This window comes from Osmia lignaria, chromosome 4, assembly GCF_051020975.1.
Source record: "Osmia lignaria lignaria isolate PbOS001 chromosome 4, iyOsmLign1, whole genome shotgun sequence".
Taxonomy (NCBI): Eukaryota; Metazoa; Arthropoda; class Insecta; order Hymenoptera; family Megachilidae; genus Osmia; species Osmia lignaria.
In genome coordinates, this window is record NC_135035.1 from 11,077,963 (window position 1) to 11,093,105 (window position 15,143).

The window sequence follows — 15,143 nt, forward strand, 5'->3', positions numbered from 1 at the left end:
TTCAAAGACACAATGAACACGGGTTACAGTATGGAAACGAAAGTGTTGTACGTAGAGCACGTCGTCATCTTCGTCCTAGGCTTACGTCTGAAGCGTTTTGCAACCCCCCGCTGACCGTACGCCTTTTTTCGATACCGATTATTGCGGCGATCGCACGTTCTTGATACAAACACTGTCTAGGATAGGCACTTTAATGTGGTACGAACGCGTGGGAACGCCTTCAAGATACGTCTAAAGGCTTTTCTTTTCGTTTATTCCCACGTATCCGCAGCAGTGAATTTAACGGTTATCGATAATCTATCAAAAGTATTCCAATGAATATATAATAGACGTGGTTAACTTGAAAATCGGCATTCGTCAATCGAACGATGGCCCTTGGGACACAAGTGACCGGAAGCTAAACGCGATGGCGCGTTGTTAACGAATTGCACGATATTCGGAATGAAAGGGACAAGATTCGTAGCCGAAAGCCGCGAATGGATTTCTTTCATGTTTCAACCGGGATTTCTAGGTAAATTAACGCGCACCAGCACGTACACGTAAAATATGAAACTCGCGTATCGTGTAGGATTGGTGATACCGGTGCAACAACTTTCTAGAGTATACCGGAGCCAAAAAAGAGCAACGGACAGCAATGACGGTGGGTGAACACCGGCTACCTGCTGGCTGGTGGAAACGATTTCTTTGAGAATATCGAGCGTTACGCAATCCCGCCGCGATTGTGCATATTCAGCAGCGTTTACAATGCGGGACGGTCAGAATCGATTTCATAGAGAATTACTCCCGAGGAGTCGAGGGGAGCGAGCAAAGGAGGCTACACAACCGACCGGGCATACCAATCTGTCCGCGATTTTTCTGACCTGCGAGGATTCGATTTGCGTGACGCAATGCTCCTGGTAGAATCTCCTCGCGCGGATTTTTCAAGCGACCTCGGCGAGCACCGGTGCACCCGCTTGCTTTCACGTACCGAGATCACCCTTTCCTCTAGCTAACACGACTCTATCTATTTCGAATCTTGATAAAAAAAAAAGTTGAAGAAAAAATTGAAGGATCGACGATGAATCTTTATGGAAAGGATGAACGTGGAAAGTAAAAGTCAATGAACATCTTGAAGCGTTGTATCAGGACGGTAATGATCGCGTCCCTAATTATTATTATTATTTTATACAACAGAGCAATTCGTTTCAATAATTTAATGCTAAAGTGAACACCGATGGATCAAGATATCTATAATATACTCGTTGGAAACTGTGATTCGTTTTTCTTCTCTCCTCTTGGAAGAATCTCTTCTTTTTAGAAAATATCAGTCCCCGCGAGCAGCATAAGATTATTGATTAATCGAGTTGTTGACTCCACGCTTGCAACGAGCTTCGTCGAATGATTTCTTCCGATTGAACAGGCAGGACGCGTAGGTAGACCGTGGTGTATACTTAGGGTAGGAACACAGGTGCTTTCTTTGAAGCACACTTCCTCCTTTATATAATACCATTACGAGGTAAGACTAAGTTTAAAGTACTGTCGATCGAGTCTTGATGTTGCGTGTCCATTGACGACACGTTGTTCGTTCAGTTCTCTAAGAAGGACACGAATTGAGTGAGTTTGCGCAGCTGATCCTCGGTAAGACCGACTTCAGTGGGCACGTTGCATTCCTCTTCTTTTTCGATCTTGCACGGTTGTACCATAGTTCCGTCCATGGACCAGCCTCTCTCGAGGACAAGACGACGAGCTTCCTCCAATGTCAGACCAGTCATCGATGCGAACACAGTCAGGCCCAACGACGAATATGCCTTGGATATTAAGATGATTGCCCTCTCTCGAACGTTTTCTAAAAAAAAAATGATCAAGAGGGGTTAGTACAAAGTTCCTCTTTGACTTTATTCGAATATTATTTGTACTAAATTAAACATAATTCGACAGCTTGTACTAATTTCCATTACTGAGGTAATGTACCTTTTAAGGCAGCCATAATATCGGACACATCGTCGCTCCACTTTGCGTTAAGGGCAACGTGAACCGCAGGCCAATCTCTTTGCCACATCCGCTGCCCAACCACCCATATTTGCTTGAGTTCCGTACTTCCGCTTTTTAGGTCCGATGGTATCCGTTTCCATAGGTACTTGGCGTTGCATCTGCGACCACGATGTTTCGATCAAATAAATGTATTTATTATAAGAAACAATGGAAATAGGAATTTTTAAGTTCCATGCTTTTGGTTGTAGGTAAAAGAAATGAATACCTTATCGATATCATATGTTCATTAAAAATTTTTTAAATTATACATCATATATTCGTCACTTACAAAATAACTATGATATTTTATATTTGATACAATATTATTAATAAAAGGCATTATATTGTATAGACACTATATAATAAAGAGTTTGTAGAGGGCGACACCATCCACTATACAGATAATGTGGTTGCAAAAGTAACGATAAAATACATTTTTTAAACTTATGAAGTACTAATGATAATTGGGAGTAGGTACTTAAATAGATAGGTACATAACTAATTACAATTAAAATGATATGAGAATTAGAATTTTGTACTTACAAATCATTTTGGTAAAGATATACAGCTAATAATTGTGCGTACGTTTGTGTTGTTGCAACTCCACTAGGAGCCTAGGAAAATGTTCAATGAACTCATAAGTAACTAAAGAATTTATAAACAGTTTAACAAAATTCATTACACTAGTCGGCATAACCTATATTAACAATTCAACTATGTGCTTACTTCAAGCTCAGTTTTCTCTAAATCTTGGAGATATTTGTCCACGTCGTTTAGTATCATGACGAAAATTCGTTATTTCCACAATAAACAAAGCGATAAAGAAACTATTGTGTTAGAAGCACGCGGCAACATTGAAATAAGCAATGTCAAACAAGAAATCTAAACAGCTGAGGGCTGACATATACATTACGTAGTGACTACAGATATAAGAAAGACTGGAGATACCTCTGTTCCTGGAGGATCATGGTTCTAGGGATCTCAGACACCCCTAGGTAAGGCTAGGTCTGCATTGCGGAACACAGTCGGTACAGCAGCAAGAATGTAAAAGAGGCTGGGATATAGGGAATGCAGGAATGTAAAGGTTGCAGGAATATAAGAGATATTTATTGAGATGTAAGGGATACAGTTATTTCAGTGTGAGATATAGTAAAAAGAAAAACTGTTATAACTAACTCGATGTGCTACTGTATCGACTGTGTTCCGTACATACAGACCCAACCTCACCTGGAGGGTGTCTGGGATCCCCAAAATCATGATCCTTCGGGAACAAAGGCATTTTTAGTCCTGTTGGATCTGTAGTTACTGTATAGATCTGTAGTCACTAATTGTATACAATATGATGACAGCAATGTGTTGTTTAAAGCGTTTTCTGACTCTATAATTATTTTTTTTTTATAATACCAATGTGCAATGTAGTAGTTAGTAATAAGCGATAATGACTTAATACTAATTAGAATTAGTTATCGTGTATAATTTGTATTAATGGAAAATGATGAATTTATCATTGTTTCGAAAGTTATAACTTTACTTTCAGTAAAATTTACGTTCTACTGAAAAATAAAAAAGAAACAAGATAGAAATGGATATAACCACAATTGTAGAATCTATGGATGAAAGCCCTGAAAAGGTTCAAACAAGTCCTCCTATACAAGTTGTAAGAGTACCAGTAAAGCATGCAAATCTTGGAATAAGAAGTCATGCCATGTAAGAAAATAATGTAAGGAATCATTATTTACAGTGTAATTAATGATTACATGTTTTAGGGACATGAGTACAATGGTAGAACTTACTTCTTTTAGTACTCTTGGAAAAATACAACCCTTTTTAGTTACAATAACTACCACTGCAGCTTTGTTGGTAGATTTGCATTGCCATTTAACAGACAAAGAAGTTTGTGGCTATCTGGGTGGCCATTGGGATATTAATTCACATAGTAAATAGTCCTTTCATCAAATCCCAGATAGATCAAATCTATTTCTGTCAACCATAAGTAATTTGTTTGGCATTTTAGATCTATCTATAACAACTGCCTTTCCATGCAGATACTCTGGTAAAGACAAATCAGCTGCAGCTGCAGTTGAGAGTGAAATTGCCAGAGCTATGGAATGGAAGCGTGTTACTCTAGTTGGATGGTATCATTCTCATCCTAGATCTCATGCTTCTCCATCCCTTAGGGATGTAGATTCTCAGTTAGATTATCAAATTAAAATGAAAGGGCCTAGTGACAATGGATACACACCGTGTGTAGGATTAATATGCTGTAAGTGTTTTTTGTTGTATCTCTCAACAATTTTGTAATTAAAATTTATAAAGAAATCATTACTATTCCTAGCTCCTTATAATACTGATGGTAGTTGTTATGAGTCAAACTTTAATGTATTTTGGTCTTTACCACCTCCCGAAAATCGGCCCCACGAATACCCAAGGCCGATGCTTTTAAGTTACACCTTGTCTCAGGAGCATTTTCTCTCTCAAGACACATTAGAAGAAATTGTATGTACATATTTATGTTTATTTTTAAATTTGTCAGAAATAGGTTATCTATTTCGTAATTAATATTTCAGAGAAGATGTATAGAATATTACAAAAGTGAAGGAGGTATTGATTTTACTGCCAATTTTAACAATAATACAACTTATCTCGAACGTTTAAGGGTATGTATATAAGAATCTACATAAAATAATACGAATGATACTAAAACATCCGTTACATTAACAGTCTTCACTCGCGTCCAAATTACCTGGTCGTAATCGATCCAATGGTTCTTATTGGGATGTCATTAGAGAAATGATCTGCCCTGGTTCTGAAGATGGAACACCTGAATATCTTGCCGTTAAGTTCCCGTTAGTACCACCTTCGGAATCACTTGTTCCTTCAGCAGTTCCACCAGGGGTTGGACTTGCACCCAACAATGCAGCAGTCTTCCTCACACCAGTAAACTTTAAACCTGATGGTGCCATACTTACCCCTACATCAAAACCTTTTGTGATGCAACCATCTACTTCTAGAGATAACATTAAGAAGGATAATATTATGAGCGCGGATACCGCATCAATCACGCAACTGAAAGATGGAAACTCTGCTACATCGAAACAGCACGTACCATCGTCGGAAGTAATACCCAGCTTCCAATCCGGGGAACTAACTGTTTCCGTGAAAAATGCAAAATGCGACTACGATTATGCACCAACCGATTTTTCAAAAGTGGCCAATTCCCTCGGTACGGACACCGGTATTAATAAAACGCGGTCATCCGCATCGGATTTTCCTTTAGCTGATATAACGCAGCAAATCACAAAGTTTTCGGACTTATCGAAATTAGCTAATTTCTCTACGGCAGATCTGGCGAAGCTCTCTGGATTCTCTATCGCGGACTTTACAAGAACCTCATCACCGTCACCGTCTACGTATATGCGTAACATAGCGAATTTATTTGGTCCAATTGGTAAAATTTCTCCAGCAAGAGATATAGAAGGAAATGAACGTAAATCGAGCGATTTTTCAATGGTTGATCCGCTGCAGTCGCAGTTTAAGCCGACTACAGGGTCTCAGGAATCTTGTAGAAATTTTTCTGCAACTCCGGAAGATTATTCAACCGACCGAAAGAAAATGGAAGTACAAAATGATAATGCAAAGCTGAATCGATCGAACGAGTATCAAGGAACCGAGGATTTATCAATTTCTAAAACCGATTTCGGAGGAATGTTGGATATGACAACGATGCATAAGAAACAACAGCAATCGCAAGCTGTTGATATTGGTGATTCGCTAAATTTATCAAAGGATCGTCAATAGGCATGCTATATTAATCAGTATTTTACGATTGTGATTATTTCTGTACGTTTTATATTGTATTGTATGTCCAAACTTGTCTCTCTATATAAATATATTTAATGTACTTGGTACTTTTAAGTTTGCAATGCGCGACATTTACACGTGCTTTACGTTATTTTTTTGTACCTCTGGAAAAACTCAAATTAGTAAAAATAATTGTCACATTTACTGTACTTAATGAACTATATACATACCGATTTTTCATTATTGTCTCCCTGTATTTATAACGATGTCCCTTCTCTTTCTTACAAATGATACATTGTATATGCATACATATATAGACTTCTTACATACATATACATATATCTTTTGTATAATACAGATAAAATTATATATTGCACCACTTTCTGTAGTAGTTGCTTGGGTGCAAATATAATCTTAATCAGTCGCATGAATCAGTGAGTATACGGTCGTCAAGTACGAAGGAACACCAGTTATATTACGCTTAATGTTGAGAAAGACAAGAATATAATTTTCATATCTGTGTCCGCATAGGTGAAAAAACAGTTAAATAAACCTGAACACAATATAAGTTAGGTTATTTAAGGTTAGATCATGCCATGGTTTGGTCTCCGTATTTAAATAATTAAAGTAGATCTGTGTTTTTAATGAACATTAACATGTTTCGTCCGACGAGAAGCTTACTATCAACCTTGAATCGTGTCAAGGAATGTCGTGCGGTGCACGCTAGTAGTCAAACTTTAGCAGAAATTACAGAATATGAATGTAAGCACTGCAGTTTGTATAATTATTATACACAGTATATTAATTGTTATATATAAATATATTGTTAAATTACAGCTGTTATTACTGATGAATATAAAAGAGGGCCTGAAGAAGGCAGGGCCCTTTATCTGGATGCTCAAGCAACTACACCAGTGGTAAATATAATATGAAAAGTTACTTCATAGCCCCAGAGTTTACAATAAAATTATTACAGGATCCAAGAGTATTAGATAAAATGATGCCTTATCTTATAGCATATTATGGAAATCCACATTCCAGAACCCATATGTATGGTTGGGAGACAGAAACAGCAGTTGAGCTTGCCCGTAAAGTTAATATCCAATGTCATTTAAGTCTGTTGCATTCATTATTACAAGTTATACTATAGAAAGACATTAATTAGATGTTTTATTTTTAATAGCAAGTAGCAAATTTGATAGGGGCAGATAAAAAGGAAATTATATTCACATCTGGTGCAACAGAATGCAATAACATAGCTGTAAAAGGTGTAGCAAGGTTTTACAAGAGCAAGAAAAATCATATTGTGACAACCCAGATAGTATGTTGATTGTTGCTAAATATAAAAGATATCATTTGTTGCATAGCATTTATTTTTATATGATTCCCACAATGTAGGAGCACAAATGTGTACTAGATTCCTGTAGAGCCTTGCAAGCAGAAGGATTTGAAGTAACTTATATTCCAGTGAACTCAAATGGTCTTATTGATCTTAATCAGTTAGAAGATGCAATTAGACCAAGTACTTCTCTGGTTTCTATAATGATGGTAAATAATGAAATTGGTGTGAGGCAACCAGTTGAAGAAATTGGTGCCATTTGTAGAAAAAAGAAGGTGTTTTTCCATACAGATGCAGCTCAGGCTGTTGGAAAAATCCCAGTCGATGTTAATTCGATGAACATCGATCTAATGTCTATTAGTGGACATAAAATATATGGTCCAAAAGGTATTCTTAAGATTTAATACAGTAAAGATTCGATGAAAGCGAAGAACTCGTCCCCACCATTGGGGATATACCCCTTGAGATGCTGCGAAGTTTGCTGGCCGAGTAGTGTAATATGATCTGGGAAGGATAGCGAATGAAAGAAAAAGTTCGCTAGCCGAGTAGTGTAATATGATCTGGAAAGGATAGCGAATGAAATAGAAAGAGAAGCCGCGATCGTGGCGAACGGTAATCTTTTTTCACTCGCTGTCCTTTTCTACGTTCACAAATGGCGGCAAACTCCTAGCAACGTAGGAACTGCACAATATAAACGAAAGTTCGGTCTCGAGCATTTCGCTTTCATCGAATCTTTACTGTACTTGTTACACATATTTATACAATATTAAATTAGTAAATTTTTAGGAATTGGGGCTCTATATGTGAGAAGAAGACCGAGAGTTCGCGTAGAGCCAATTCAAAGTGGCGGTGGACAGGAAAGGGGTATGAGAAGTGGTACTGTTCCAGCTCCTTTAGCTGTGGGGCTAGGAGCAGCCTGTGAATTGTCACAAGCAGAAATGGAGGTAATTCTATTAGAATCGGTATCTCTATTTCTAATAGATTCTAAATAGTTCTCTGCTTTTTTTCTTAGTACGATCATAAGTATATTTCGATGCTCTCCAGTCGTTTAATTGAAGCGATAACATCAAATTTGCAACACGTTATACGTAATGGAGACCCTGTTGCTTGGTACCCTGGCTGTGTAAATTTATCTTTCGCATATGTGGAAGGTGAATCCTTATTAATGGCATTAAAAAACGTTGCTTTGAGCAGCGGATCTGCTTGCACCAGTGCAAGTTTGGAACCTAGTTATGTGTTAAGAGCAATCGGAACATCGGAAGATTTAGCACATTCCAGTATTAGGTACATAAAATTTATGATATGGTATTAAACGATAGTGACATAATGTTGCAAAGATTATTTATTTTCAGATTTGGTATTGGCCGGTTTACAACGATTGACGAGATTGATTACACCGCAAAAAATACAATTCAACATGTACAGAGACTTCGAGAAATGAGGTATAATTCGTTCAGTTACGATACAAATGTTCATTTGATGCGAAAGCATTAATTAATCAGTTTACGTTAGTTTTATTTACGCATTTTCGGCTAAAAGCACGACAGTCGTAGCAAACGGAGGGTATAATTTTATTGTTGGACGTTTCATGATTTGAAGTACATGATCTTAAACAATTTGCTTTGCAGTCCATTGTGGGAGATGGTACAAGAGGGAATCGATCTAAAATCTATCCAATGGACTCAACACTAATGGCTTCTTACCGCATAGTCCTGACTACCTGATTATGTAGATAGTGTGGATTAAATATACGAACCGTAAGTTTCCGAAATAGATCAAGCCTAATTGAGTAAAACATTGTTCAGTATGTAATAAATTTTTATTTGAAATTCTTTACTTTTGGGAAATTTTAAGTTCGATTATAATTGTATATAAATTTCATATTAATATTCCCTCTTTTCTCCTCACAGTATTTTCCCTCATAGGAAAGTTTCTTATGATTAGTATTTCATATAAAAAGATACCATTACTCTTCACACTTTATTGCTGTGTGTTGAGCTTTTCCAAGTTATAAAAAAGTTACTTCATTCACACTTGCTAATGTTCAATATTTAGCACAAACATGATGGATCAGTGGCTTCATCAATATACGAAATTTTAAACCTATCTTTATCCATTTCATGTAATTCCATACGTGACCTGTTAGCTTCAACCAGATGTTGTGCTATATCTTCAAACATTTCATGTATTCCTTCCCCAGTTTTACACGATGTTTTGTATATACCAGATATTAAATTATGACATTGTTCACTGCAGAAAACAATATGTTATTGTCTGAAACATACATACATCACATTTCAACAGTATCACTTAGATCATAGAACTGACCAGAACTGCTCCATTTCTGCATCAGTAACTTGTGGGGCTGTGCTTTCCAAGTCACTTTTATTTCCACAAAGGAATATCTTTGCATTCTCAGCATATGTAACAATGTCAAGCAAATGCTGAGATAAAAGGTGAAAAGAACTTGAATTGTCTAATGCAAAAACTAAAATAGCAGCTTCTGCAAATTTGTAGTAGCTTGATGTTACTGATGCTACTCTTTCCATACCACCTGTGTCCCATAATTGCAGCTGAAAAATAAAATAAATTCGTATGTTAAACAAATAAATACATGTGTTTAAAAAATATGTATGGATGAAAAATGAGAGGAGCCTAATTTGAATTTAAGATTTATAATTGCACATGTATGTTAATACATTACTCGTATTCGTCTGTCTTCGACAACGTATTCTTTGTCGATATTATCGAGGCCAAGTGTTGATTTACGATCGTTACTTGTTACAAAAGTATTGTTCGCGAAACGCCTAAATATAGACGTTTTTCCAACACCGTATTCCCCGCACAGAATAACTTTTTGCTCGGTTACTTTAACAGTGGCCATGTTCGGCTTGTGTCACTTCACCGGTTACAAGGGAATCTAATACTAGCAACATCAGTAACAGCAAATCATTGTAATTGCGTGCATTTCATGCAACTATGCATTGCATTTAATGGTTGTTTCCCTAAACACTACTAGCAGGACGATGACAGTCGTGATAATAGAAATACAACACTGGTAACGGACCATAAAATACTACTACTATAGAACCCCTAAGCACATCGATGAGGTGCAACAGAATCTGCAATCAACTAATCAACAATCCTAAGAAATCACAACTTTATTGCGATTATGATGAGTTTAAGTATTAGAATACGGGTTTGGTAAGTATTTCACAAATTTTGTAGTACCCTATATCTATATCTCTTTCTGTTCGGTCTAATTTTCGATGAAACGTTGACTGTTTTACCGATGCGGAATTCGAAGTTCGGCCACCATGCTATCCCTAGACGCAAGTTTTCAAATTACGTCCTCATTTCTAAACAGAATGTAAAAAACTTTGAGGGACGTGTTCAGAAGGTTCTAAAGAATATTTGTCTGGTCCTTATATTATCCAAATCGTCAAAAACTTATAAAATATTGAAATTGCTGTCTGTCAACGGTCAAGAAAATGGCGGATCGGACTCACCTGCATTAATTTATTCGTAATATAAACTTTTCTGTGAACCGTATGTCGAAATAGGGACCAGACTGATATTCTTTGGGTCGGATAGAATAAAACGAGCACCCAAGGGATGATGTACAAGTCTCCAGGTAGAAGTAATTTGAAAACTACGATTTCGTTAATTGTTCACTCGCGAAAGACGTCAACAAGATAAAACAGACCAGAAATTTAGTTTCTCGTTCATTCTGTAGGGCGCAGTTCGTTCGTTTGATTAATAAACAATTGTAAAATTAAAAATAATAATGAAATAATTTTTAATAGAATAATTAAACAAAATTTTGCAATATACCCACGCGGAAATGTAAAGAAATAAACAATTTAAATAGATATAACAATAATTTGATTAATAAACAATTGTAAAACATAAAATAATAATTAAACAAATATTAACAAATATCAGATAGAAACAGTTAAATCTGCGGAACCGGTGAAACGGAACGTCATGCTTGATTGCGCGCGCCGCGCGCCGGTGCATGCGCGACCCGTACAGAGGTCAAATCTAATCAGTCTTATCGCGACCGCCAAAGGATACGGATGGATCTGTCAAACATATACCGGTACGGGTTGATACCATGGATATTCGTGCATGGATTTATCAGTGTATTACCACAAGTGTTACTGTGTTTGCCTATAGTGTTTCCTATAGTGTTTCCCATGTGTTTTGGAATATTTATACGGATATATTAGTTCGTTTTATGGTGTGGAACCCCATGTACCTGCATGTGCTTTATTGTGTTTTATGGTGTGGTACCCCATGTACCTGCATGTGCTTTATTGTGTTTTATGGTGTGGTTCCCTATGTGCTTTGGCATATTTTTACGGATTTATTAGTGGGTTTTATGGAGTGGTACCCTATATGTTTTGGCATATTTATACGGATTCATTAGTGGGTTTTATGGAGTAGTACCCTATGTGTGTTGGCATATTTATACGGATTTATCAGTGGGTTTTATGGAGTGGTACCCTATGTGTTTTAGTATATTTATACGAATTTATTAGTAGGCTTTATGGAGTGGTACCCTATGTGTTTTGCTACAATTTTGCAAATATTTTATGGTGTTCTATGGTTTTGATCTTCATGTGTTTTGGGATGTATTTATTTGCATGTGTTTTACCGTATTTTATGATGTAGTTATTCCTATATAGTTTTGCATGCATATTTTTAAATTATAGTATGTATTAGCATATTAACTACAACAAATTGAGAGAAAACATATATCGTTCAAGAATCGTGATTTTTATGCTTCCAGATGAGTGCTTTGGCCAGTGGGGGTTCCGTTTCTTTGACGAGCCAACAGTCGAGCTATGAATCAATCTAATTGTAAGATGCGTGGCGAGTGCAGTGGTGCAAGTCAACGATCGGTGAGTCGCATGCTTTAAAGTTCCTCCGGTTCCCATCATGTCGTAGGACGAATGGTCCGTAGCGACACGGGAATTGGTTGTAATTTTTATTTTTTGAGCGAGCATAGTGACCCACGAATATCACTGTATTATTTTATACAATGATAATCGTGCAAATTGCTTTTCTGTGTATTTTATGCCTTAGCTTAGGATAGGGTTTTCTTGTACATATTTACATATATAGATTTCGAGTTTAAAAATGTAGAGAAGTCGGATGACCCTCCGATTTCACAATACACTTTCTTTTTTATATGTACAAGAGTTTATTTCGCGATGAGCGGATTTCAATATCAAAGTAATAAGCATGATTACTATTAATTATTATAACTACTTACTTTGATAACGAAATCGCTCTTGAAATTGAAACGTTTTTCCAATTTTACTCGTGAAATTGGCATCAGTTTAGTATGTGGGCTGGCCCCCAGGGGGGTTGGTATTTGCTCTTCAAGCATTGTATAAAGTTCCCCTTTCGTACTTGAAATTCATTCTGTCACTTCATCATCATTCGCACTTCAGCCTCACGAACTCTATCACATAATCATTTATCCACCCGCATACCCTTGTGTAGTGAAATATTACCCCGTTAGGATTTTCAAGTTATAGTAGTGTTGCGAAAAATTTTCAACGCGAGAATAAATATTACCCCGTTAGGATTTTCATGTTTAAGTAGTGTTGCGAAAAATTTTAAACGAGAGAGTAAATATTACCCCGTTAGAATTTTCAAGTTTAAGTAGTGTTGCGAAAAATTTTCAACGCGAGGGTAAATATTACCCTGTTAGAATTTTCAAGTTTAAGTAGTGTTGCGAAAAATTTCCGGCGCGAAAGTAAATATGACTATACACTGACTAGTATTCGGTGGGAATCCTTTTGGTTTTTATTTGATAAAATTAGTTACAAGGATTCCGCGGCATAAGACCGTGAACACCACCTCATGGGAGATAAAACCATGCATTACTAGGCCTTTTCAGGCACAGCCATAGAGTACGGAACATTTAAGTATGTTGCATCCCATACGCTAAGCTGTCTTAAAGTCCTTTTGCCTATACTATGGGCGTCCACCACTCGAACTCGTTGGATGCAACGTGTTCGATGGGTGGGTAGCGCTCTTAGCGAAGGGGTGCACCCTGCCTGGGCCTAGAGCCTTAAACAGGCGGGGTGGGTGGTATGTAGCGTCGGGCGTAAGTCCAGGGGGCCTAAGAACCTCCGTTGCCAGCTGATATTAGCAGTGGACGAATGTTGAGTCATATTTGCTCAATTTTGCTTTTCAGTATTTGCTCTTGAAGCATAATTTAAAGCTCCCCTTTAGTCATGTTGCTAGATCAGGATTTTCTATTTTAATTAGTGTTGCGAAAAATTTCCAGCGCGAGAGTAACTATGACAATGCACTTACTAGTATTCGGTGGGAATCCTTTTGGTTTTTGAACTCAATGTTTTATTTAATTAATCAAAGTAGTTACAAGGATTCCGCGGCATAAGACCGTGAACACCATCTCATGGGAGATAAAACCATGCATTACTAGGCCTTTCAAGGCGCAGTTTAGGATGTGGCGCCCATCCATAGGTTCCATTTAATAAACTGCAGTCCTTTTGCCTATACTATGGGCGTCCGTCAATCTGACACGTTGGATGCAACGTGTTGGACGGGCGGGTAGCGCTCTTAGCGAAGGGGTGCATCCTTTCCTAGGCGGGGTGGGTGGTATGTAGCGTCGGGCGTAAGTCCAGGGGGCCCGAAAACCTCCGTTGCCAGCCGATATTAGAAGTGCACCATTTTTGCGTCATAGTTGCTCTATTTTGCTTTTCAGTATTTGCTCTTCAAGCATTGTAGAAAGCTCTTCGTTCATACTTCAAATTCATTCTGTCACGTTCACGGTTCTCGACCCTAAACACTCATCATTCGCACTTCAGCCTCACGAACTCTATCACATAATCATTTATCCACCCGCATACCCTTGTGTAGTGAAATATTACCCCATTAGGATTTTCAAGTTATAGTAGTGTTGCGAAAAATTTTCAACGCGAGAATAAATATTACCCCGTTAGGATTTTCATGTTTAAGTAGTGTTGCGAAAAATTTTAAACGAGAGAGTAAATATTACCCCGTTAGAATTTTCAAGTTTAAGTAGTGTTGCGAAAAATTTTCAACGCGAGGGTAAATATTACCCTGTTAGAATTTTCAAGTTTAAGTAGTGTTGCGAAAAATTTCCGGCGCGAAAGTAAATATGACTATACACTAACTAGTATTCGGTGGGAATCCTTTTGGTTTTTATTTGATAAAATTAGTTACAAGGATTCCGCGGCATAAGACCGTGAACACCACCTCATGGGAGATAAAACCATGCATTACTAGGCCTTTTCAGGCACAGCCATAGAGTACGGAACATTTAAGTATGTTGCATCCCATACGCTAAGCTGTCTTAAAGTCCTTTTGCCTATACTATGGGCGTCCACCACTCGAACTCGTTGGATGCAACGTGTTCGATGGGTGGGTAGCGCTCTTAGCGAAGGGGTGCACCCTGCCTGGGCCTAGAGCCTTAAACAGGCGGGGTGGGTGGTATGTAGCGTCGGGCGTAAGTCCAGGGGGCCTAAGAACCTCCGTTGCCAGCTGATATTAGCAGTGGACGAATGTTGAGTCATATTTGCTCAATTTTGCTTTTCAGTATTTGCTCTTCAAGCATAATTTAAAGCTCCCCTTTAGTCATGTTGCTAGATCAGGATTTTCTATTTTAATTAGTGTTGCGAAAAATTTCCAGCGCGAGAGTAATTATGACAATGCACTTACTAGTATTCGGTGGGAATCCTTTTGGTTTTTAAGCTCAATGTCTTATTTAATTAATTAAATTAGTTACAAGGATTCCGCGGCATAAGACCGTGAACACCATCTCTGGGAGATATACCCATGCATTACTAGGCCTTTCAAGGCGCAGTTTAGGATGTGGCGCCCATCCATAGGTTCCATTTAATAAACTGCAGTCCTTTTGTCTATACTATGGGCGTCCGTCAATCTGACACGTTGGATGCAACGTGTTGGACGGGCGGGTAGCGCTCTT

General features: G+C 37.7%; 4 protein-coding genes across 5 annotated transcripts; 2 read left to right on the forward strand and 2 right to left on the reverse strand.

Moving 5' to 3' along the window:
• Positions 1–1,105: 1,105 nt before the first annotated feature.
• Positions 1,106–2,937, reverse strand: CSN8 (COP9 signalosome subunit 8). The gene is made up of 4 exons (XM_034322155.2): positions 2,737–2,937; positions 2,554–2,624; positions 1,951–2,129; positions 1,106–1,825 (listed from the first exon to the last, which is right to left on the reverse strand). Exons 1-4 carry the CDS (start codon positions 2,791–2,793, stop codon positions 1,566–1,568), a joined length of 567 nt encoding a protein of 188 aa, XP_034178046.1. The 5' UTR covers positions 2,794–2,937; the 3' UTR covers positions 1,106–1,565.
• Positions 2,938–3,196: 259 nt separating this feature from the next.
• Positions 3,197–6,249, forward strand: LOC117603221 (MPN domain-containing protein CG4751). 2 transcript variants are annotated; one of them, XM_034322152.2, is made up of 7 exons: positions 3,197–3,717; positions 3,777–3,946; positions 4,025–4,273; positions 4,346–4,506; positions 4,578–4,667; positions 4,732–5,233; positions 5,354–6,249. In XM_034322152.2, exons 1-7 carry the CDS (start codon positions 3,593–3,595, stop codon positions 5,806–5,808), a joined length of 1,752 nt encoding a protein of 583 aa, XP_034178043.2. In that variant the 5' UTR covers positions 3,197–3,592; the 3' UTR covers positions 5,809–6,249. The 2 variants fall into 2 exon arrangements, with proteins under 2 accessions (XP_034178043.2, XP_034178041.2); XM_034322150.2 differs by having other exon boundaries at positions 3,200–3,717; positions 4,732–6,249.
• On the forward strand, positions 6,114–9,932 carry Nfs1 (Nfs1 cysteine desulfurase). The gene is made up of 10 exons (XM_034322153.2): positions 6,114–6,245; positions 6,343–6,573; positions 6,649–6,728; positions 6,788–6,904; positions 6,995–7,132; positions 7,210–7,537; positions 7,937–8,094; positions 8,163–8,434; positions 8,503–8,592; positions 8,779–9,932. The coding sequence occupies exons 2-10, from the start codon at positions 6,456–6,458 to the stop codon at positions 8,840–8,842; spliced, it is 1,365 nt and encodes a 454-aa protein (XP_034178044.2). The 5' UTR covers positions 6,114–6,245; positions 6,343–6,455; the 3' UTR covers positions 8,843–9,932.
• Positions 9,097–10,235, reverse strand: RabX6 (RAS oncogene family member RabX6). The gene is made up of 3 exons (XM_034322154.2): positions 9,855–10,235; positions 9,479–9,723; positions 9,097–9,400 (listed from the first exon to the last, which is right to left on the reverse strand). The coding sequence occupies exons 1-3, from the start codon at positions 10,032–10,034 to the stop codon at positions 9,202–9,204; spliced, it is 624 nt and encodes a 207-aa protein (XP_034178045.1). The 5' UTR covers positions 10,035–10,235; the 3' UTR covers positions 9,097–9,201.
• Positions 10,236–15,143: the final 4,908 nt, after the last annotated feature.

Bases quoted from the DNA above. Each gene is read 5' to 3' on its own strand.
- RabX6 (XM_034322154.2), bottom strand. From the start codon at position 10,034: ATGGCCACTGTTAAAGTAACCGAGCAAAAAGTTATTCTGTGCGGGGAA. The intron at 9,724-9,854 runs GTAATGTATTAA...TTTATTTTTCAG, and splicing joins TCGAAGACAGACGAATACGA to CTGCAATTATGGGACACAGG. The intron at 9,401-9,478 runs GTCAGTTCTATG...TGTTTTCTGCAG, and splicing joins GCAGAAATGGAGCAGTTCTG to TGAACAATGTCATAATTTAA.
- CSN8 (XM_034322155.2), bottom strand. From the start codon at position 2,793: ATGATACTAAACGACGTGGACAAATATCTCCAAGATTTAGAGAAAACT. The intron at 2,625-2,736 runs GTAAGCACATAG...ACATTTTCCTAG, and splicing joins TAGAGAAAACTGAGCTTGAA to GCTCCTAGTGGAGTTGCAAC. The intron at 1,826-1,950 runs GTACATTACCTC...TTTTTTTTTTAG, and splicing joins TATTATGGCTGCCTTAAAAG to AAAACGTTCGAGAGAGGGCA.
- Nfs1 (XM_034322153.2), top strand. From the start codon at position 6,456: ATGAACATTAACATGTTTCGTCCGACGAGAAGCTTACTATCAACCTTG. The intron at 6,729-6,787 runs GTAAATATAATA...AAATTATTACAG, and splicing joins CTCAAGCAACTACACCAGTG to GATCCAAGAGTATTAGATAA. The intron at 8,095-8,162 runs GTAATTCTATTA...TTTTTTTCTTAG, and splicing joins TGTCACAAGCAGAAATGGAG to TACGATCATAAGTATATTTC.
- LOC117603221 (XM_034322150.2), top strand. From the start codon at position 3,593: ATGGATATAACCACAATTGTAGAATCTATGGATGAAAGCCCTGAAAAG. The intron at 4,507-4,577 runs GTATGTACATAT...TTAATATTTCAG, and splicing joins AAGACACATTAGAAGAAATT to AGAAGATGTATAGAATATTA. The intron at 4,668-4,731 runs GTATGTATATAA...TTACATTAACAG, and splicing joins CTTATCTCGAACGTTTAAGG to TCTTCACTCGCGTCCAAATT.